The 23,921-nt window shown below is 44.1% G+C and overlaps 1 protein-coding gene across 1 annotated transcript in view; it reads right to left on the bottom strand.

Moving 5' to 3' along the window:
- Window positions 1-23,921, bottom strand: part of kirrel3b (kirre like nephrin family adhesion molecule 3b) — a 270,450-nt gene that overhangs the window by 44,019 nt on the left and 202,510 nt on the right. The window contains exons 5-6 of the mRNA XM_084065415.1: window positions 21,111-21,261; window positions 3,267-3,372 (exon numbers count right to left, since the gene is read on the bottom strand). Of these exons, the coding sequence (XP_083921541.1) occupies window positions 3,267-3,372; window positions 21,111-21,261 (257 nt within the window). The remainder of the gene's footprint in view (window positions 1-3,266; window positions 3,373-21,110; window positions 21,262-23,921) is intronic.

The raw sequence follows: 23,921 nt of genomic DNA, 5'->3' as shown, positions 1-23,921 counted from the left end.
TTCATTTCTACAAGGCTGGAGCGAGGTTTTGAACAATAAGTAGGTCTAGTGCTCATTTTGGCTCATTTTTATCACAAGGTCCTCCTCAGCCAGTGAAGGATACCTTCCAAATGAATGAAATGTCCCGCTGTCATTCTACAAAACAGATCTGTCAGTTTTCTATGGAATTGGATACTTTGATAGTGTGCTGTTGTCGTCAAATCACTGTTGTTCTCCACTAGGTAAAAAGAATAGATCAAATAATAATCATGGCTAGAAAAAGTGCTCCTCGGAGCACAGGTCTCCGCCAGGTCAGGCAGGTTATTGTGGGCCAGCAATGTTCAGAATTCGCCAATCAGGATGACGTATGAAAAATCTGACAGATCCGTCTTGATAAGAGATAATGTGTACCGATTTGCTCGATGTTTGGACAAAATGTGTAGGAGTAATATATATATTTTTTTTTTTGGGGGGCGAAAATCAGCCTCCTGGTGGAGCGGTAACAGGCCAATCTGAAGAATGTGGGGCAGAGGTTCTGCTCTGCATCCAAGCAGTGTGAGTTCAATCGGGCCAACGGTGCCGGAGATTAGCTGTTCACAGACAGACAGACAGACAGACAGACAGACAGACGGACAGACACGCAAAGGCAAAACATAGTCTCGGCCACGCCTTCGGCCTGGCGGAGACAAAAAATCACCCTATAGGGATTTGAAGTAGCTAGGCCTATATTTTAGCAATTGTCCTGTACGGATTTGAAGTTTATTGAACTGAATGTAATTGAAGTCACATTTACATCAAGCTTCTATAGGAATAGGGGCGGTGGATGAGCATCAGCAAAGTTTTATAAAATGGTAAATGGTGCATTCATATAGCGCTTCTATCCGAAGCGCTTTACATTGATTGTGCCATTAACCCATTCACACACACATTCATACACCGATGGCGGAGGAAACCATGCAAGGCACCAACCTGCTCATCGGGAGCAATTAGGGGTTCAGCGTCTTGCTCAAGGACACTTCGACACTAACTCTAGGGGAGCGCCCCAGCACGGGATCGAACTGGGAACCTTGCGGTTTTCCAGTTCACTCTACCCGGCCACTCTACCCCTGAGCCACTGCCTGCCGTTTTCTAAGGAACCATGGATGGATTGGCACGTCAATTCTGAGTTATTATATGAACAGAGAGAGAGAGAGCCCCTGGACAGACAATGCGGTAAAGAATTCACATTGTGAGTGCTACAGCCTTGTGTGGAGGTCCATTAAACCATTTCACGCCATTAGAAGACACACAACATAGCATGGCAATGGCAGCGTAAAAAAGGCCCAAACTCATTGCATTCCGCCAACTCCGCCTATATCCAGAGTGACTGACAGTATACGCCTGGATTCCCACACAGATGTCTTTACAAGCAAAAGCATAGAAAGGAGTACAAAGTGATCAGGGGCATGCAAGCAGACATACCGGACATACCAGGAATGATAACAACAGAAGTGCTAAGATGAGAAATATTTGCGGTTGGAGGGCATTTAAAAAAAAAGAAAACCTTGTGCTTTTGTGTGTCTGCTCGTGTCGACACACACGGCGGACAATGCAACGCTCCAGTGAGCTGCTGGAGAAAAAGCTGCTTTAGCGTACGCTGGTGCAGAACTTAACTTTCTCAGCACCACTGTAACCTTGACAACCTCGTCAGACACTCAGTACATGCCATATTTCCAGCTAACCCTCCCACACAAGGACGCATTCTTTTAACCGGGAACACATCTGTGCGTCATTTTTAGATTGCTTTGGCTACTCAAAAATAGCAGATATACAAGCTCATAGCGCGGCACAGAGTGCCGCGCTATGAGCTTGTAGATCTGCTATTTTAGAAAATTTGTTTTTGGAAAAAAAAACGTATGTTGTTATAATCAGTGGTTCTCAAACTTTTTGCATGTCAAGGACCCCCAAATCTATATGTATTTGGCCGTGGACCCCCCAACTTAAAATATGTTCCAGGGACCTCCAGAAATCAAAGATTTGAGTATTTTTTTTGGCATATATATACTATCATATATTATATTTATATACTATATTTTTCAAAGATTTTCAAGTTTTTTCAAAAATAGCAGATCTACAAGCTATGAGGTTGTACATCTGCTGTTTTTGAATAGCCAAAGTATAAGATAATGGTTAAAGTGGTTACACAGATGCGTTCCCTGTCTTAATGGGTTAATGTTCATGGGAGACAATGCTGCTTTACAAAACAACATCAAAAATCCAGAACTTTAGCAGCCATCACATTCCTCTGCCCACTGGAACATGACAAGATTTACCCAAATGAGTTTTGCAGGATGGTTTTCATTACATTTGTCTGCATAAGCTTTCGTGTCAGTTTCACTGTTGTGTTTTTTTTCTCTTTTTTCTCTTCCATCTTTTCATTTCAAAGTGTGGGCGGATATAATAGTGTCATGGCATCATAAAAACTGTCTGACAATGATTAATACTATCAATAATGAAGTGCCACATTTGACTTAATGTGAAAATGTATTATCCACACGCGACATGCATCAGAGAAGACCCTTGTATATTGAACTGAAGTTCACTGCAATATTTACTTTCCTATTATATATTCTGCCCCCTTTCTTTCTCATCGCAATGTATTTCAGAATGCATTATGCCAGGAATCATGGGTGTGTGTGTGTGTGTGTGTGTGTGTGTGTGTGTGTGTGTGTGTGTGTGTGTGTGTGTGTGTGTGTGTGTGTGTGTGTGTGTGTGTGCGTGTGTGTGTGTGTGTGTGTGTGTGTGTGTGTGTGGGGGGGGAGGGGTGCATGTGTTAGTTACAATAACACCTCTCCTACTTGGCCACTTATAATGCATGACTTTAAATTATTAAAAAGAAAACCACGAACAAAATGATTCACGAGAGGCAGAGGGAGACACAGAGATGAAAGAGCAAGGAATAGGAAATAGATGGTTGAGTGGGATGGATGGACGGACGGATGGACAGACAGGTGGATGGATGGAGGGATGGAGGGAAGGATGGATGGATGGAGGGAGGGATGGATGGAGGGATGGATGGATGGACAGGTTTATGGATGGATGGATGGATGGATGTATGGACAAAAGAAGGATGGATAATGGATGGATGGATGAATAAACACATGGCTGCCTGTACAGACAGACAGATGGTGGTTATTGTGGCATATTTCACACAGAGACAGAGAGAGAGAGAGAGAGAGAGAGAGAGAGAGAGAGAGAGAGAGAGAGAGAGAGAGAGAGATTCCAGAAAGTGTCTTTAAAAGGCTCACCTGTACAGTGCGACCGGGGGGTTGGCCTTGGCTGAGCAGTGGAACTTCACCAGGTTTCCCTCCAGAATGGGCTGCGGCTCAACGGACAGGTTGACCAGCGGCAGGTCTGAAACACACAGTGAGTGAAGATGAGCAGCTGGAACATGGATGATGTGCAAAGACAACTGGTTCCAATAGGGGGGGGGGGAGAAACCAAACACACAGAACCATGACCAATTACAGAATGGTAATTGTATTCCTCCACATTCTGTGATTAAAACATCTCTGAGGCTTCATTTATACCCTGTGTTGCTCTGAAAATGTGTTGTAGGCAGCCAATGGTGGGAAAAGTACTTTGTTAAAAGTAAAAGTCCGGAATTCTAAATTTACTTGAGTAAACGTACAAAAGTATTGGTATCAAAATGTACTTAAAGTACCAAAAATAAAAGTACTAAAACGTTTGAAAATAGCAGATCTACAAGCTCATTGTGAGCTTGTAGATCGGCTTGTAGATACTTTACACCACTGGTTGTAGCTGAACATTTTTATAATAAATAAATAAATACTCTCTCTCTCTCTCTCTCTCTCTCTCTCTCTCTCTCTCTCTCTCTCTCTCTCTCTCTCTCTCTCTCTCTCTCTCTCTCTCTCTATATATATATATATATATATATATATATATATATATATATATACACACATATTGTATATATGCACATGTCGAGCGACACAAACAGTACAAAGTCAGGGTAATTTAACAAACAGTGTAACACAAGAACAACTGGATAGCACTATAGATACACAACTGTTAAACAATAAGGCAAACAATAACAGAATCACAAAACACACCAGAGATACTTCTAAAACCTTAAGCTGTTCTTTGATCAGATATACAGTGCGGCTCCCAGGAGGCTGCATGCTGGAGGACTCTAAAGTGCCAAGTTGATTCATTTGCACAGATAAATGATAAACCACAGGAAGACGAGAGAAAACAAAACATTTCATAGGTGAGGTAAAACTAAAATGTACTTTAATGATGTAAAATGTGTGTGTGTGTGTGTGTGTGTTTGTGTGTGTGTGCACATGAGCATGACTATTCTACCAGACTTATTATTCTAATATTAATTAGCAACATTACAACACATGAAAACAGTGAATCAAAGGCAGCTATGAAAGACCTGATAATGAGTTTCTCAGTGTGGTTGTTCATTTGCAAATGGGGATTAATTAAAACAGAATTGTTTGCAATGCATTCCATTACAATTAAAATAATGACCAACCGCTGAGATAGCTACAGTTAAAATACCTCAGAAAATAACAACCACATGGCTTATGCAAATTCAGTAAACAGTGGCCTAATTCATCCTAATTGCTAAAGGTGTAGTAGGCTAGTACTTTTAAAAATGTTTAAAATATATTTTAATTCCCATTTCACCTCTTTCCCTCATGAGACTTTCAGATGTTTACCCCCTCGGAATCAGATAATTCATTTTAATTAAGTTGAGCTATTTGTAAGGGCTGCCAGTGCTGAGAAGAATACTGGTATATGTAGTTCAGGATTGGTAATGCAGCGAGGTGAATTCAGGACACCGGTGTTCAATAGACCAATTATTTCTTTACTAACATTGAGACTGGATGCACAGGTGATTGTTTCATGCAATCAATTCTCAACCTGTTGTTTCGGGGTGCGCTGCTTTCAGCTAGTGAGGCATGTCCTAGCGAGACCTGATATAATGGGTTCCGTTTGGAGCCAGTGTGACGTCGTCTGTTAAGGGGTCTATAGGGGCGGCCATAGATGAATGGGTCTGGAAATCAAAAGTTCACCCCGTGTTCCCAGTCTATCTGTCGAAGTGTCCCGGAGCAGTGTAAATGGTAAATGGTGGATGTATTTAGCGCTTTTATCCAAAGCACCCATTCACACACACATTCATACACCGATGGCGGTGGAAACCATGCAAGGCACCAGGGCAGGGCAGTGGTATTCAACTAGATTAGGCAGGGGGCACAATTGTAAAATGACTTGAAGTCGAGGGCCACAAGACTGTGTTTGTGGTTAATGTATGGCCGTTTGTTGTGTGCTATAGGACACAACAATGGCCATCATGTCCATTATTGTAACTTATTAGGGCCTGCTTCATACTGCATTTATGCCTTTTGATGTTTGATAGGATCATTTCTGTTCCAGTTCTTTATAATGCACAGGCTTTGATTTGAATATTGAGAAAATAGGAAGTAGATATTTCAGTGTGTTCTGTGCAAGGGTCCCTGGCACAGAAGCATATCTTTGTGAGAAAAGTGGTGGAGGCAGGCTGGCAAGGTGAAAGTGTTAACATGTTCGTATGAAGGAAAGGTGTTTAATTTAGGTTTTTGAGCACCCGGCTGATAAGAGCACAAGCTCTTAAGATGTATTTTAAGAACCATCAGTTGAGAGTGTCGAATGACGAATGAAAACTACTGTGTAAAATCTACAAGTGGATGAAGATGTAGCAGATGGAAGATGGACAAAATCCACTCAAAAGCTAATGGATGCAGAAGGAGAATTCTTTCTTTGGTGTAATGGATGACAGCCACTCAAAACTCAGAAATAGCATACAAAGGGGTGGCATATGGTGTATGAAATGCATTCAAAGCTCACCTGATCACCGAATTCTAGTACATGATGTGCTACTGAAATGTAGCGATGTAGCTTTTGTCAAGCTAAGCAGGTAGGTGGAAAAAAAACAGCTGAACTACTTGAAAGCTACATTATTCCAAAAGTAGTGAGAAGTAGACAACATTTCTAGCATAACAAATTAGCAGGAGCCAAAAGAAAGCTCCAATGGGGCTGTATTTGACCCGAGGGCCGCCAGTTGAATATCACTGAATTAGGGGCTCAGCATCTTGCTCAAGGACACTTCGATACTAACTCTGGGGGTGCCCAAACTTCACGGCTTCCATACCGGCCACTCTACCCCTGAGCCACTAGAAATGATGGATTAAGTACAGTATTGCTTTTTGGAGTAAGAGTGACTCATTTATTTGACAGCATGGTTCAATCTAACCTGACACCGTCAAATGGAAGAAGCTTGCGATACACTTTCGTTTCACAGCCTACTTCCATCTGAGACTCCGTAGGCAGAATCGATGACAGACGGTTTTTCATTTTTTTCAAGCTACTAGGCAGGTGATTGGATGATCCCGCCCCTAGCAGCCGCTGATTGGTTCGAAAACGCAGCGACCGGGGCAGCTCAACTCCCTGTGCAATCCCAGACGTAATCTGCCGAGGGCTAAAGTGCGATGCGATTTTGCAAAGGCAGATTCGTCTGGAACCAGGCTAGGTTCAATCATCAAGGTACAGCATAACTGCCATACCGCAGTTTCCCTTCGTCTCAACATCCTGTCACAAACGACTCCCTCACAGTACCCCAAACATACACTGTAAAACACAGTCGAAAAATGTGTGTTTATTCAAGTCCGAAAGTGTAAAGCCTAATTTATAATCCATCTCACAATGAAAAAAGCTGACCTAAAAACTCAAAACGTGTCACAAAAGCTATGAATTAGGTTTAAGACTGTTTTGCTGGGTACCCAAGCTGTCTTTAAACATGCCCTAAGCTAAATATGGCCTTTACTTCATATTCATCACGTCTCAATTAAATCGTCATTTTCTTCAAACCATCCGTGTCACATCTACGATGAAAGAAATCTCCAAATTAAAGAAGCTTGCGTAGATTAACTTGCCAGAGTTATTTATGGGAGCGTGCCAGATAAAAACAACAACAATAACAGAGATTAAATACACAGATTCTCTTGAGGACAAGACGAGTGCACATGAAGATTGACAGGACTGCAGAGGAGCCAGCTTGTCTGTCTTGCGTCTACAGCCTACAGACTGCAGAGTGGAAGACGAGAGAAATGGGACAGGTTGTAACATAGCCAATGGCTTAAAAACGCTGTCATTTACAGACAGCTGTCACCTTTTTATAGGTGCAGCATGTGTCTACTTTTTGAAATGGTGGATATCTCGTTTTTCACATACAAAGCGAAGGACCTGGGGTTGTTGTATTAAAGTTCTCCTATATCTTTATCTACGTGTTAGGTCGATGCACTGGCTCATGTATGTGCTCCATGTTACAAGACTACTAATGTTCTAAGTAACTGGGAAAAGTGTTTGGATGCTGGAGGTATAGAGCAACGCTGGGCACAGAGACTCACAGGGAACCAAACGTGCACACAGACACTGCTGGAACTCAGCCAAATACACACAGTAGTTCTGTGCATAGCAATGGAAAAGTCGTTTTTTTGGTGTGTGTGCGTGCGTGCGTGCGTGCGTGTGTGTGTGTGTGTGTGTGTGTGTGTGTGTGTGTGTGTGTGTGTGTGTGTGTGTGTGTGTGTGTGTGTGTGTGTGTGTGTGTGTGCCTTCGTGCGTGCGTGCGTACTGAACGTGTGTGTTTGTGATTGCCCTGTGTGGGCATGGGATGCAGGAAAGCTGCTATTTCACCCTGTGGCTGTGCAGATGCTCTGGGCTGCCTCAGCTGCCACAGAGCCCTCGGGGAGGGGGGTGGAGAGGAGGGTGTGTGTGTGTGTGTGTGTGTGTGTGTGTGTGTGTGTGTGTGTGTGTGTGTGTGTGTGTGTGTGTGCGCGCGCACGCTCCCCCCCCCACACACACACGCCAATCTCGCGCGAGCGACACACACACACACACACACACACACACACACACACACACACACACACACACACACACACACACACACACACACACACACACACACACACACACACACACACACACACACACACACACACACACACACACACGCGCACACAAACCTGATCTGCTCCCAAGCCAGCAGCACTGTTTATAATTATATATTTATTTATGTATTCATACAGTTTGTGTTTCTGGGATGCTATACCGTGGCCCTACAAGCCCACCGCCTAAGCCACAAGACCCACCTGTGGCAGCTTCCCCTATAGCCGATAAATGGCCAACAACACGGTGAGTCCTGGAAAGCACCTATCCACAGTAAAAATGACAAAACCTCTCCAAGTGTTAGTGAGTGCCCCGGAGTGTGTGTGTGTCCTGGGCACCCGTCCTGGGCATCTGTGTCCACATTTATACTGTATAGGCCAGTGGTTTACAAACTTTTTTAATGTCAAGCACCTGCAAAATAATATGCATTTGGCCGCAGACCCCATCTGAAAATAGTTTGTGCCAAAATCGGAGTACTGCTCCCACCATTCCCGCGAGTGTGCACGCATGTGTGTATGTGTGCACGTGTGCGTTTGCGCACAGCCACGCACACACACGTGCGTGTGACATTACCATTGTGCTCACATACTGAGCGCACGCTCACGGGTTCATATGCCCACACACACACACACACACACACACACACACACACACACACACACACACACACACACACACAGTACAAGAGGCTTGTGTCATAACAATCCAAGAAACCCGTCCAAGCTCCAGCGTTATAGCAGTCAGCAAGGTGTTTTAGCCCCAGCTAATTGGACGTACAAAGAGGTGGGCAGAGAGAACTTCAGGGGCAAAATGACAGATGTGGCAATGGTGGGGGTGGTAATAGAAGCCAGCACGAAGCCAGAGGGAGGGAGGGAGGGAGAGAGAGGGAGAGAGAGCACACAAGAGTGAGAGAAAAACAGTGAAGGAGAGGGGAGTTATGAGAGAGAGATTGAGTGAGAGAGCAGCAGGAGGAGGAGGAGGAGGAGGCCATGGCGATAATTGTTGCAGCAATGCAGGGGTCTGTTTTTTTTGCCAAACACACTGCTCTGTCGTAAGTTCCCCACCAATGCAAAACTTTTTCACCTCTGCCGGGAGGGACCTAAAGGACATCAGCCTCATTACTGTCAATTGCATTACTGATCGAGTGGGGAGTTCTTTCAAGTAGCTCGAGGCGTGACAACTGTATCCCTCCCTACAAGACGTCTCAGTCCTCTCTGGAGGAAGTTGTGGCGTGATGTCATTACGTCCTTCGCTAAGTGACAAACGGTTTGGTGGATGGCCGTGTCTCCCTAGAATTCTAAAACAGCAAAGAGGGTCAGGGGAGCGAGCGCTGCCAAAAACGTCCGCCAACACAGGGCTCTGGGGGCAGACGAGGGATCGGGGGCGGATGTGTCACGTAGCCAACCCTTGACCAGTCGGTGATGACAGACAGCTACTTAATAGAGAAGTTGGTTTGTCACTTTGATGTATAAATGCATGAGTTGCTGAGGCGAGCTCGTTTGAGGCGGGGCGGACGACAGGACATCAATATGCAAGCCCTGTTAATTCCTACGATTCGTCAAGAGAATGGTAGTGAGGGAGAGAGCAGGAGAGAGTGGAAGATGGATGGATGGATAGATGGATGGATGGATGGAAGATGGGCGGGGGGATACGTGGATTGATGAAGGCGGTGGCAAAAACAACAGGATTAATTGAGAAGAAGTGGGCGTGGGGGTCGGGCGGGGGGGGGGGGGGGGGGGGGTCGAGTTGGCTGACAGCTTTTGATCGGTTAGTTCAAAGCATGGAGCAGATGGCGTTTTTGGAACAATCCCTCCAACTTCGCTCGCTGCTGTTTCTTGCAGAGGGCGCCAGTGTGAATCGCTTGTCTCCCCCTCTTCCGTTCTTAAAGCCCAATTTCCGATCTCTCCAGGTCATTGTTAGACAGCTGTTCTCCACCAGGATCAGCTTCAAACTCCTCCAGGAGTGGCGTCTGGTGCTTCTGATGGAGAGCGCACGTTTATTGGCCCGCCACCATGTGGCTTATAGTCTTAGCAATATGGGCATGCACGCAGACCGCTGATTGGCTGAGTGGATTACTGGGAGGTGAGCACAGAGGGATGAGACAGATTCAGGTTCAACATCTTGATTGTGATGTATGGAGCCATGTGTGGCAAACACACCAGATATTGCTCCGTAATGGCTGATTTATACTTGGTTGCGTGCTGTACCGAAACCGAAAATAGCCACATAGTCATCTACAAGCCCACGACGCGCTGCGTCGCGATGCAGCTCGGAGCTTGTAAATCTGCCATTTTTCACTGGCGCGCACCTAAGTATAAATCAGGCTTTAGTTCAACACAGACAGATGTTTGAGTGTTTCAGATGACAGACTGTATCATGGTGGGGCTTTTATCCCTCACAGCGTACCTGTGGGGGTCTAATGTGTTTGGGAACATCAAGGATTTACAGCAGACTGTCAGCAGACAGAAAGCAAAGCTTTGTTTGCAGCATCACATCTTCACTGAAACTATGATCTTGCATATTAGAATGCCTCCCTCTCAACGCAGGCAAATGGAGGACATCACACGGACGGAGATAATTCATCAACACAATGCAATTAGGCCGTTATCCCATATCCAGTAACTTTGAGCCAGTTATTTCCTATCCCAATTTATTTTAATAATTCTCCGTCTCGCTTTATCTTGTTCTCTCTGCCTCTCGTTCTCTCGGATGAATTTGCCATTAACCGCTTGATTAAGCAACACGAGCACGAAGCTGAGCCAGCTCCAACAAAAAAATAATCTGCACATCTGCATCTTCTTCATTAATTAGCCTCAACAAATGGCTTTTTTCTTTTCACCCCACATGGCAATGCGAACGCATGAAGGAGTCTTGCCTCTCTCTCTCAGCTGATGGTATGGTTCTGCGCCTGCATGAGAGGGAAAAACTCTCCTTATCATAATGTGTGAATTCTCAAATTAATAACGTTATAGCCCAGTTCTATTCATAATTGTCCAAAAACTGGCTATCTTTAAACACTTTTGAAAAGGATAATGACGTTCAGTTCATGTGTTTATTTTGTATCTATCAAACATTTTGTGTTCATAAGGATCAGGATAGGACCCAAAAATCTGGCATCAGGCGGGCTCTACTACAGAACGACAGACTCCTACACTGTCCTCATTCACTTGCCATGAAAAAACATATATCATTTTTGGGAACAGAAACAATGTTTCAGTACACACACCTTCATCAGGTTTGTGAAGCGAATTGTGTCTGCAAGTCTCTCTCTCTCTCTCTCTCTCTCTCTCTCTCTCTCTCTCTCTCTCTCTCTCTCTCTCTCTCTCTCTCTCTGCCTCACTAGTATCTTAATCTCAGGTATGTGCCGGCAGAGCCTTCCTGTCTCACCAAGCTCTACAAACCCAGTGGGGGTGATCGGACCGCACTAATGGCTGACATAGTCAACGCCATGAGACGATAATTGTTATTATCGTCAGCCTATTGATACAGCCTTTTTTTTTACTCTCTAAATCTCTTAGCCAAAAATAGCAGATCTGTGCATCGCAACGCGATGCGTTGTGAGCTTGTAGTTCCACCCCAGACTATGGATGCTGGGGTTCAAGTAGTGAACAAAAGTGTCATTTTAAGAGTTTCAAGCATTCATATCGTCCCATCCCTATTCCCTACACGGCACGCTGCATCAAACTGCAACCGATTGTTGGCCACAGGCGCTCCTCGGCGGCCTGATTGCTCGATTGACTTGGTGTGTAGAGGCTTTAACAGTGTAGTTTCACTTTGACGTTTTGTTACAAATATAAGAGAACCTTTGGAATGTAAAATTACGCTGTGAACATTTTGTTTGCGAAGACTAGTACACAATTATGCACACGCTAATTGTTTTTTGCAGTGACATGTTTAAAATAGCAGCCGTTGCACAGAGCTGCGTGAATTCCTGTCATGACACATTAGGGTATCGGAGATAAATTGGGCCCTGGCGGTGTGGGTGTGTTTACACCATTTAAAAGTGCAAGGGGTCGGGCGTAAGCGACAGTAAATCGAGAGTTGCACTGCTGGAGAAACATTTGCACTGCACAGCAGCCTCGCCCTCCTCCCCCACTATCAAATTACAGGCAGCTAATGGACTGGTTTGGACAACTAAAGTCAGCAGTCTATCAACTCTTTTTTTTTCTTCTAAATCCCTCTCATTTTGGTTATACCACAGGCACATATTGTATTTAGATGCTAATTTGGTTCACCCTCCGGTTCAGATAACTGCATGAACTTCTGTTGGGGCTGGAAATGCTGAGGTGGATGTAAATCACAGGCATTAAAATGATAACGGGGTAAAGCCTGCGGAAAAAATGCATTGGATTTCTTGGACTGGCTTAAACAGTAAAAAGCAATGTGTCACGGTAATGTTTAGATTAGTCTCATTTGGAGAGCTTTAAAGGATGGCGAGGGGTGTGGGGGGGGAGAGGGAGAAAGAAAATGGGCCTCTGACTTTGCAGGTGAGTGGAATAAGGCCGTTAAGTCTGAAAACATTTTAATTACTTTTGTTGCCACTGACATTATCGCATTAAACCAAACGGTCATTTAGATAACGCTTGAGCAGGGAAAAGAGTGCCTTTCACAGAATATAATCCACGTCAGGAGACAAACACACACGCGTGCATGCACACTGCTGCACACGCACACACAAGTACCTCACATGCTTGCTCACACACGTGCACGCGCGCATTGTTTGAAGTAAGCGATTAGAAATCTGATTGAAGAGTGTTATAATATGACTGCAAGTTGGTAGCTGATATCAATTATAGTTTAAAAAAAGGCATGCTAATCAGATTGCATAACATTTTCACATAATGTGTGTGTGTATCCATCTAACTATATAAATGCCGACCGACTTCCGCACCCTCCGTGTCCACACCCCACAGCTCTGTTATCGAATAAACAACGCACCGCCAGACCACATGTCGCCAACTGACTCGCCACGGCAGCCGCACTGAATTTACGCCTCGCGTAGGGGACATCTCACTGTTCACTACACCTTTTCCACCGCGCAACATAATTAATTCTACTCACCAAATGTCGGACAAAACGGAAGGGGAGGCAGCTTCGTACCGTTTACCGTGCGCACGACCTCATCACCACAACAGCAGGCAGCCGCTGCGGGGTTTTTTTCCTTTTTTTCCAAACTTTTTTTTTGGTCACCATTTTCTCCAGGCACCATTTCTGGTGTAACGTCGGGTGTTTCTTTTCACCAGCCAATCACCTTTCACGTTGCCACGTCCGTTGCCACGTCGCGCTGACGTACGCTAAACAAGCGCTGCCGTGCGCACAATGCAAACGAGCCCAAAGGCGCGCAAAAATAAGCCGCCCATTGCTTACACACAAAGTCAGACCTGGCAACGCAGCCTACGCCAATCATGTGTGAGAGATCTACAAGCTATGGGGCAGAGACGCCACCGTATCTTAGCAACAACTACAGCGCTCACTCTCATTGGTCGTGTCACGCTAAGAGCAGTCTCCAGACAATGGCATCGCAGACAGCTTGCTGTTACTGCTGTAGCCATCACAGGCAGTTGCAGCACGACGGACAGGGCGCTGTGATAGCTGCCATGTCGCTAACGCTAACGTGGTTGTCATGCCTGCAGCGGCTGTGCAATCACTTTGTCAACAATGCACGTTCGTGTGGTGAATGTCAATATTGCTGCTCAGTTCGTCCATTGTAGATGGTGTATGTTTGTGTGTGTCTTCTGGAGAACTATGTAGCTCCACAGCAACTACAGTAACTAACGTAATGGCAGGACCGCCCCGTGCAACGCATGTTAGCCTGCATTATGGTCATGTAGTAATTTCAGATAATTTCGCTCCGATTAGAGCAGTGTTTATCAACCCTTTCACGCCGCCCCCCCCCCCCCCCCCCCCCCCAAATACACGTACTTGATCTGGGACCCCCCCATTCTGTTTGACTCCGTTCCACAAGTAAATATTGTGAAAATAGCCGATCTACAAGCTCGAAACGCCTCACGTTGAGAGGCTTTGTAAGCTTGGAGATCGGCTATTTTCTACATGATTGCCTCTTCCTTACATTCTTTGCCAATGTGGCCGATGTTTTCATAGCATAGTTTATTGACTACTTCTGTTGCAGAAATGGCCATTTCCTTTACTTTCGGTTTTTTATTGTCTCCGCCAGGCCGAAAGGCATGGCGCAACACTATGTTTCACCCCCTGTCCGTCCGTCTGTGATAGCTAATCTCTCACATCGTTGACTTGATCGCAGCAAAATAACAGCCCGATGTGGACAGTCAGTGAGACCTGGATAAACGACGTAAAATTTGTCAAAAGGAGTCTGTACGGCTGTCGATAAATGAACACATGAGGTCGGTGGGAGAGGAGATATTGTGTCTTTTGGACAAACAGCAGCGTGCTGCTGATGTTTGTTGTGTCAAGCAGCTTAATGTCAGAGTGTTTGTGTTGGAGCGCCTCAGTGCGGCTGCAGAGTTCATGTGCAACCTCTTCCAGAGAGACACAGAGACACTAGAAACTCTGCTGAGGAAAAAAAAAACTGCTGGGCATTGACTTTCCTATGGACATTGATCTACACACTGCAGGTATATCTGCTACACACACAACATCAAACTACACACTGCAGGTATGATGCAGCGTTTGCATTACAGCCAGCATGCCAGCGTACTTCCCATATGGTTTCAAGGTGGGCTAAACCATATGGACCCCATGTCAGCTTTAACTGGGTTCTACCTGGGCCCTAGGTGTACCCTAACCAACCACAGTGCAGTGCCCATCGCTCCAATTGTTGTGACGTCAGGGCTCTCAATACTGCACATTGGTGGAGGAGGAGGGGCCGCAGGGCGACCGCACACATCGCTGAACCAATGGTAGCCCACGGATGTTTCCTCTGTGGATTTACAATCTGCCCCTCTATGCCACATATCATCCGCACTACAGGGTCTTCACTGACCGAGCCACGGCCCCACTGACCCTCATGACGCTACGCCACTTAAACGTGCGGCAGCATGCGCTGGGTTGCCAGGTTTGCACAGCCTGCGCCAGAAACAAGCAACCACCTTCATGAAAAAAAAAAAAACACCGAAATGGTCCGCAATGTTCCAGGGGTGTCCCCGCGCGTCCCAACACTCCACAGGGGGTCAGTGGACCATCAGGGGGTCCGCGGACCCCCTGTGGACCCCCTGAAACATAACAAATATTATTTCTTCAAATTTTTTCCTTTTTCAAAAAAACTTTTCCACAGTTTCACTCCGGCGATTTGGGTCCCCCAATATACACACGGCCACGCTGGGCCCCGTGCGCGGCTGGGGTTTCGGGGGGCGTAGCCCCCCGAAACTCTAGTAGATGATAAGCTACTGACTCTTACCATCTTCAGTCTCTGGATTTTTTTTTAAATGAAAGACAAAATACGGATTATCTGTTAATCAGTGGATTTTCTGATTTTGCATAACCCAATACAGTTGCTTGAAATTACTGATGAACCGACAGAATCAAAATACGCGCGCACGCACACACCCACACACACGCACACGCACACACACACACACACACACACACACACACACACACACACACACACACACTAATATACAAATGCATTATGCAGACGCCTGTGCAGAAACGGATTACCAGCTACAGTAAGTGTTCCCTACCGCCCATCATCTCCGTTTGTTATCCTGGATGGCTTCTATTGAAGTCCAACAGCTTAGACGTTGGCAGCAGTTCCCTAACACTCCAAGACCCGACGAGAGACTATGATGCCAAGCTGAGCACTAATGCAACGTATAATCATGGAGGAGTGGAAGAGTGCAGGTGTGCTTGTTATGTGCAGCAAAAGCAGGGCTCAAACAGATAGACGCTCTCCTGCGCTCAGCGCGGTCCAGAAATAATAAACCTTTTTAACTTCAAGGACCCCCAGTTTGATATAGCATCATAGGCCCTCATTTTGTCTCTGGGATCCTACACTGTAAAAACCGTCTGTGTTTATTTCACCCTGAGAGTGTACAAATGGAACCAAATCCATATATGTACACTCTCAGAGTTACAGACCTGTAAGGGTCTGCTTCTTTTTTCCTTCCTTCACCGACAAACATGCCTATATTATTCAAGTTATTATATTATTTGTCATCCAATGGCTTTTGTACAGTGGTATAGCCGCAGCTGGGTCATGCCTGGCTGTTTTATGTTGGGCTTGTGGAGTGGATGTTTTGGCTGAGGAGGGTTTAAGTTGCCCTGCAAGATATGAAGAAGACATGGTTTTGTGCTGTATCTGCTTAAATGCTTAGCCATGCCTGCAAGTTGGGATACAAAAGAAATATAAAAGAAACGCTGTGAGACGAAATCTTCTACCAATCTTTGAATGCATTGTCTTCCAACTCTCTATGTATGGTACATCCTTTGTATCCCTGCCATGAAAAAGTGTGTGTATGTATCGTGCACATGCGTGCGCGTACAGTAAGTGCCCCTGTCTTCTCTGAGCATGCACTACATTTTCCCACCTAATTTTCTCTCGTGTGCTTGTTTCCAGTGGTGTAAAGTAACTAAGTACATTTACTCAAGTACTGTACTTAAGTACACTTTTGAGGTCTTTTTTTTTTTTACTGTACTAGAGTATTTCTAATTGTCAGTACTTTTACTTCTACTCCACTACATCCCAGAGGCAAATATTGTACTTTTACTCCACTACAATTATTATAACACACATTAACCACTTTAGCCCTATTTTATACCTAGGCTATTTGAAAACAGCAGATCTACAAGCTCACAACGCGTCGCGATGCGACGTGTTGTGAGCTTGTAGATCTGCTATTTTCAAACATTTTAGTACTTTTACTTTTGGTACTTTAAGTACATTTGGATACCAATACTTTTGTACTTTTAGTTTTTGAGTACTTTTTTCCACCACTTCACAGTGCCCTGTCTTCTCTGAGCATGCACTACATTTTCCCACCTACTTTTCTCTCGTGTGCTTGTTTCTGGTGCGTGTCCGGGTGGGGCTGTCTACTACCCATCTCCTTCTCCTTGTGCTCCCCTTCCTTACGCTGTCGACAGATGCTTATCATCAATATTTACCACCCCCGTGTCCTAGCACACTGCCCCCCTGTGGATGTGGGTAGCGCAATAGGCCAGGCCTCTGCAGTGCTTGGGAGGGAGGGGAGCCTACAGTATGTCGACTGCTCCTCCACCTTGCTAAAGCTCCATCATTTATTTATACAACACCTGTTCTGCTTGTAACAATAGGGACCAAGGGGCCACATGGTTGCGTACAACTCTCCATTCACCTCGAGTATAGCTGCCAGTACTACTGCACACCCCTGCATGTTCCAGCCATTCAGGAGCCGATTGTGTTGCTCCATCAAGCTATCACGCACAGCAAGCTAGTCGTGTGTCTGTCTGTCTTTCTGTCTGTCTGTCTGTCTGTCTGTCTGTCTGTCTGTCTGTCTGTCTGAGAGTAGTCTAGCATAGCAAGACAACTATTCCACAATCTCTGAATGCTACAGTATATAGCGTCTGGAACTACAACTCCTGAAATCCGAGAGAGGAAACTGGCACTTCCGTTTCCAAAAATATATTTGAAAATATCTTTACATTTTACATTTTAATTTCCATTTCTGCTAAGCAGCAAGCTGAATATACTTAGATGATTTGTATTTATATTAGGATACATTTGCGCGACTGTAAAGACGAAGCGGAAGTGGGGAGGAGGCTTCACATCCGGTTTATATTCTAATCATGATCAGAGCTTAAGAGTCCCAGACTGTATGACCGGAAACATTTGAAAATTGTGGGAGGCACAGTCTGGCCACGCGAGACTAGTGAGAGAGTGAATTTCTGTTGGTGTGCACAGCAAAAACTCTGAGAGTGACCAAATGGACCTTAACACTGAGGGTTTTACAAGTGTACAAGCCGTGCAGTTCCTGTCATCCAGAACACTTTTCACATTTTCAGTTTGAATCTAGCTTCCTGCATATCCCATTCTCAACAGAACACAAAGCCAACAGACCCTGGCGCACAGGCAGCTCTACAGGGAGGCCAGAGCCGCAATGCCACTTAAAGCACTTCAGTGGCCTGCTTAAAGGCACTTCATTGTGAATGTCCTATGTTCCAGCCTCCATCTGAGGGTTCATGCGCATAATAAACGCTCCTGTTTCTGGAATGAAGCAGTACTCTTTGAGTTGTTAGCAGTGGTGTAAAGTAACTAAGTACATTTACTGTACACCGAAGTACTGTACTTAAGTACACTTTTGAGGAATTTGTACTTTACTGGAGTATTTCTCATTCTCAGCACTTTTACTTCTACTCCACTACATCTCAGAGGCAAATATTATACTTTTACTCCACTACAATTATTTGAAAACTTTAGTTACTAGTTACTTTGCAAATTATTATATTATAAAACACACATTAACCACTTTAGCCCTATTTTATACATAGGCTATTTGAAAATAGCAGATCTACAAGATGGGATGCGTTGTGAGCTTGTAGATCTGATATTTTCAAACATTTTAGTACTTTTACTTTTGTTACTTTAAGTATATTTTGATGCCAATTGATGCCAACTGATGCCAGATGATTGACAGACAGAATTGCTCAGTAGCACCCCTCTGCCCAAAAGGACGTTTTGGTATTGCAGCTGAAAAAGCTTGGAATGACAGACAGTCAGATTGTGAGGAAAAAATATCTGGATGTTTTTTTAGGCTTACAACCTGTTTAATACGTATTAGGGGGCAATATTTATATATAATATATTTGCTTTACATTCATGGTGTAGCCCCTTTAAGTAAAATAAATCTGCACTTTTTCCACCACTGGTTGTTAGTTGTCTGTACCTCCGGGCCAGCATGCTGCCCAGTTCACGGTTTTATAAATGATATAGAAACAACCACGCTCACGCTGTGCAGCATTTCATATGGTATTGCCGCAGCCAGCAGAATACCCTGTAATCAAATTAATAAGCCCTGGGAGTTATACATTCACGCTGATGCCCAGCGTGAATGAATCAAAGTTCAATTACAGTACGTTTCATTTCAGAACCAGCTTAATTAGGCGGGCCTTTCAGTGCTAGAGAGCTGAAGGCTGTGGAGGCAGAGCGCGTTTCACCTGTCAAGGGGTGGGGGGGGGGGGGGTCAGGGGATTGAGATGGAGACTTGGTGGAGGGTTGGTGAGTGATGCAAGACACAACCCAAGGGAAGGGGGGGTTAATTGTGTAAAAGAGGGAATTTGATAACCTGCTGCATTTTTCTTTTTTTCTGGGTAATGATTTCATTCTGAGGCTGCAGTAGGAAGACCCTAATTGCAGACACATCACTATGTTCAGCGACATTCATTACTTTTTCCATATGGGCACAGTTCTCTCTCTCTCTCTCTCTCTCTCTCTCTCTCTCTCTCTCTCTCTCTCTCTCTCTCTCTCTCTCTCTCTCTCTCTCTCTCTCTCTCTCTCTCTCTCTCTTTCTCTCTCTCTCTCTCTCTCTCGCCGCATGACAAAAAGAAATGATGGGGACAAACTGCCAGGGTAGCAAACACCAACAACTGTTAATCATTTTTTACACCCGCGCCTGGGCTGTCCCAGCGCAGCGGAACACACCTCTTGTGGTGTACATAATGAAAAGAATGGAGCCGTCAGTTGTAATGGCTCTCTAAATAGCATTTTCTGCTTTATTAGTCGTACTTAATGGTGTTGAATGGGGCTATGAGTGATGCGAGATCCTTTTGTTCAGAGCCGGTCCTCACGCTGTGAGTGGTTCTTGATCGAAAAAAGATTCCCCGACAATTGAGGCTCAGTGTGTTCTACACACCAGGCTTTACTTTGCCTATTTTGGAGGGGGATTGTGCACGTCATTCATCAGAGAGATTGATGGCACATGCAGGGAAAGGAAAGAGGCAGGGACATGTGCACAGTGGCATGGTAGAGAGGTAGTCAAAAAGGACAAAAAAGAAAAGAAAATCTCATTCATTTTAGACAGACGGATTTGTGCGATATTTCATTACATGGAACAGAAGTAAATGATGACTCGCCCATTCACCCCCACATACTGGAGGCAAAATGGAAACCAATTACAAAATATCCATCAGAGCTTTCCGATGTTTACAGAACATTAGCCAAATGTGCCTGTCTGACAGCTTCAGATCTCTACGTACAGTACTGCGGACTACTGGTGCCTTTAGTGGAAAACTAAATCCCATTGTTCTGATGCAAGAGATTATTTATACTGTATAGTGTGGATACAAAAAAAAAACAATGTCTTCTGTGTATTTATGTTAACATCACGACGCGATGTCAAGCGTGTTGTTTTGTGTAAAGATGGTGGCACGTCTTAAGTGTCCAATCTGGTGCACTGTCTGCTTCAAATAACTTTATTGACATGGCGTCAATTATTGACTCTGGTGTCCTACCTGGCTCCACGGTTAAAATATCTCAATGGAAGAGTAGGGAAACCACCTCCAACCACTGCATATGTGCTAGTTATATTGTGTTAACATACTCTACCATACATACAAGATGAAGTCTACCATACAGATTGGTTAAAATAACATTTATTTCTCTCACTGCCAAGAACGAGTTATGACGAGACATCGTCATAACGCCCTGGCTGCCAAGAACTACTTATGATGACTTTTTGAGAAAAACTTTCAGAACCCAAGATATTGTGATCCGAAGATTTGCTGCTCCATTCACTTCTTGGTTAACTACATTTTACTATGTATTTTTGTCCGAGACATGCTATTTTCAAAGGCGTATAAAATTGAACGGGGAGGTCGCGGTGACATTTTTCTTTTCTTTGCGGAAGCAAAGGCAACCCGATGTGATTAGCAACCATCAGGCGATCGATCATACTGGAGATAAATATTCTGTGACTACTTCAAAAGGTAAGAAAATCGAAAAATCGCTGGCAGTGGGAAATAATTCTGTCAGTGAAAGAGTTAAAATAAGACCTGGATTGTAGCTTTAAAATGCATCATGTAAAAGCTGGTTGTGAAGAGAAAGGGCTTGAAACAGGGAGAGGACAAAGAGATAGCACATGCACAGACTGAGAAAGGCAGAGATAATGAGGACTGAGACAGAGAGAGAGCTGGTTTTGCAGACTCATCACAAAACTCAAACAGAGAGGTTGTCTCGTACTCACGTTGGATGTCGATGGTGACGCTGGTCTCCTTGCCATTGGGCACTGCCTTGTTGGAGGCCTTACAGATGATCTGCTGGCCCGTCTCGATGTTGGAGGGGGACAGGAACAGAGTGCTCACCGTGCTCTCCTTCCTACTCTCACGAAGCAGGGTCTGCGGACGAACAGAAGGTTCAATGAGTGAGGTTGGAAGAAAGGGTCCGGTCTGTCTTGAAGACAGTTTTCTTCATGTAATTAATCCCCCTATAATATATATATATATATATATATATATATATATATATATATACTAGGGCGATGCCTGTTGGGAACGCATGACCCCCGCTTATGCAATACCCGTTGTCAGAGGAGTACCCGTTGTACTCATCGTTGGATTACTTGCGGTACCCTTTTATCATAGTACTTGGAGGCCAGCCAATGACGTCAGTGCTATGACGTCAAATTAGTGACATCAGCTATCTCCATACATGGGCATACAAGGGACACAGAAAGCCAGACAGACATACACTGTTGACACCTCCATATATGGGCATTAAATGAACACAGACTGATGGACACACAGACAGACAGACAGACAGACAGACAGATATATATAGATGTTTTTGGATTGCCCGTTATAGAACAACTGCTAGACTGACCGAATTCCCACTAGGAACAACACATCATACATTGTGTGGATGTGTGTAACGATGTGAACACAAATACTATGTGGTGATTTTTATTCGGAATGAGGTTGATGTTCACCACGAATAAAGGCATCAACCTGTATGAATAAGGTATCAAAGTATAGTTTTAAGGCAAAATACTATACTTATTATCACACCCCCGGTGTGTAAACATATTTATGGGAGCTCCTGACAAACTCCGATTTGAACGAATGTCAAAGGAAGTGAGAAACATGCCTTGGGAAAAAAACATTATGAATTAATAATGAATGTCTATGTGGCACTTGGCAATTACAATACAGTAGATTGACTATGTACTATCCTGAGTGTTAGTTTAACTCTGAGAGTGTACAAATGTAACCAGTGGTGTAAAGTAACTATGTACATGTACTCAAGTACTGCACTTAAGTAAACATTTGAGGTACTTTTACTTTAAGGAGAATTTCCAATTGGCTATACTTTCAGTTCTACTCCATTACATCTCAGAGGTAAATATTGTACTTTTACTCCACAACAATTATTTGAAAACTTTAGTTACTAGTTACTTTGCAGATATAAATGATTACACTATAAAACATACATGAACCACTTTTTAGTACTTTTTCCACCACTGAATGAAACCATATGGACCCGTAACAGCCTATTTGTACACTCTCTGTGTTACAGATAGATAAATCCATACTGCGGATTTTACTGTGTACATATGGGTTGAAAAGTAACTACAGTATAGGTTAGCAGCTCAACAGTGACACTTTTGCTCGAGAGAGGATATTAAATTACGAAAACAGCAACCACATGCTGGAATTTACACACATCGCGTCCCGGGGGTAAACCCAGAGACAAATTCACAGCCCTTGAAAGTATAGCCCGTAGCCTTGCTCCAAGGCTGATTGATCTGAGCGAAGAAAGAATAAGAAAAATAAAGAATGGTAGAAATGTGATTTTTTCTTTGACTCTCTTGTGTGTCTGGAGAGCTGTGCTCCAGTGCTTGGCTTGTCATACACCACAAAGGAAATCAATCTTCTTTTCAGCGCTCATCCTCTGAGCCCTACATTGTGCCGCAGCCATCTGGAATCGCTCGGCAGCCGCTCAGTATACAGTAGCATCGCCGTGGTCGGGTGGGAACCTTGTACGTCCAAAAAAAACGTTACCGTTTCAGGAAATGGGGGAACAAGAATTACCTGTTTTTTTCCTTTTCCCAACAGATCCATTGTAGTTATTTATTTAGTCACGTCTTGTTAATACTTTTCTATATTTGTACTGACTTTTCAAACAAAAAAACATGAAAACACATACACCCACACACGTTGCTCAGGTCCTTAGATACATTTTTAGTCGTCAGAGTTACAGAAAGGAGACATGTTTTAAACTTAAACATAAACACAAGCATTACCCTGAAGATGACAGTCAGTTGTCTTCATACCACCCTAAGTTTTATGCCCAACAACTAAAAGTACTAAAATGTAGAATAGCCCATCTACAAGCTCACAACGCGTCGAGCTTGTAGATCGGCTATTTTAAAATAGCCTTGGTATAAAATAGGGCTAAAGTGGTTAATGTATGTTTCATAATATCATAATTTATATCTGAAAAGTAACTAGTAACTAAAGTTGTCAAATAATTGTAGTGGAGTAAAAGTACTATATTTGTCTCTGAGATGTAGTGGAGTGGAAAACTGGAAATACTCAAGTAAAGTAGAAATAAGTCCAAATTTTACTTAAGTACAGTACTTGAGTAAATGTACTTAGTTACAGTAGCTACTTCACACCACTGATAAAAACCCAGGACAGCTCCATTTTCACTTACACTTTAAAAACCAAAAAAATATACGTGTTGTGAGCTTGTAAATCGCCTATTTTTGCGACTTTGCTAGTTTGCGACACTGGTGTGCGATGAACTGGGGCATTAATAGAAATGAATAACAAACAAAAAATAAATAAAACATAAAAAATGGAATATGGAGATACAAGGTTTCTGCCTGACAGCAACGAGAGTTCTCGCCACCACTCCAGTGTTCATCGGGTAGCTGGTAGCCTCTGCACAAAGTCACTTACTAGAACAAATTGGCCGGGCGAAAGCCAGCACACAGCGCGGCCAACCACAAAGACAAATTCCCTTGACACATCTGTAGAAATGGCCCGTTGGTGCG

This window comes from Gymnoscopelus microlampas, assembly GCF_963454915.1.
Source record: "Gymnoscopelus microlampas genome assembly, chromosome: 8".
Taxonomy (NCBI): domain Eukaryota; kingdom Metazoa; phylum Chordata; class Actinopteri; order Myctophiformes; family Myctophidae; genus Gymnoscopelus; species Gymnoscopelus microlampas.
Note: the sequence above shows the minus strand (reverse complement) of the source record. Positions and strands in the feature narration are given on the sequence as shown.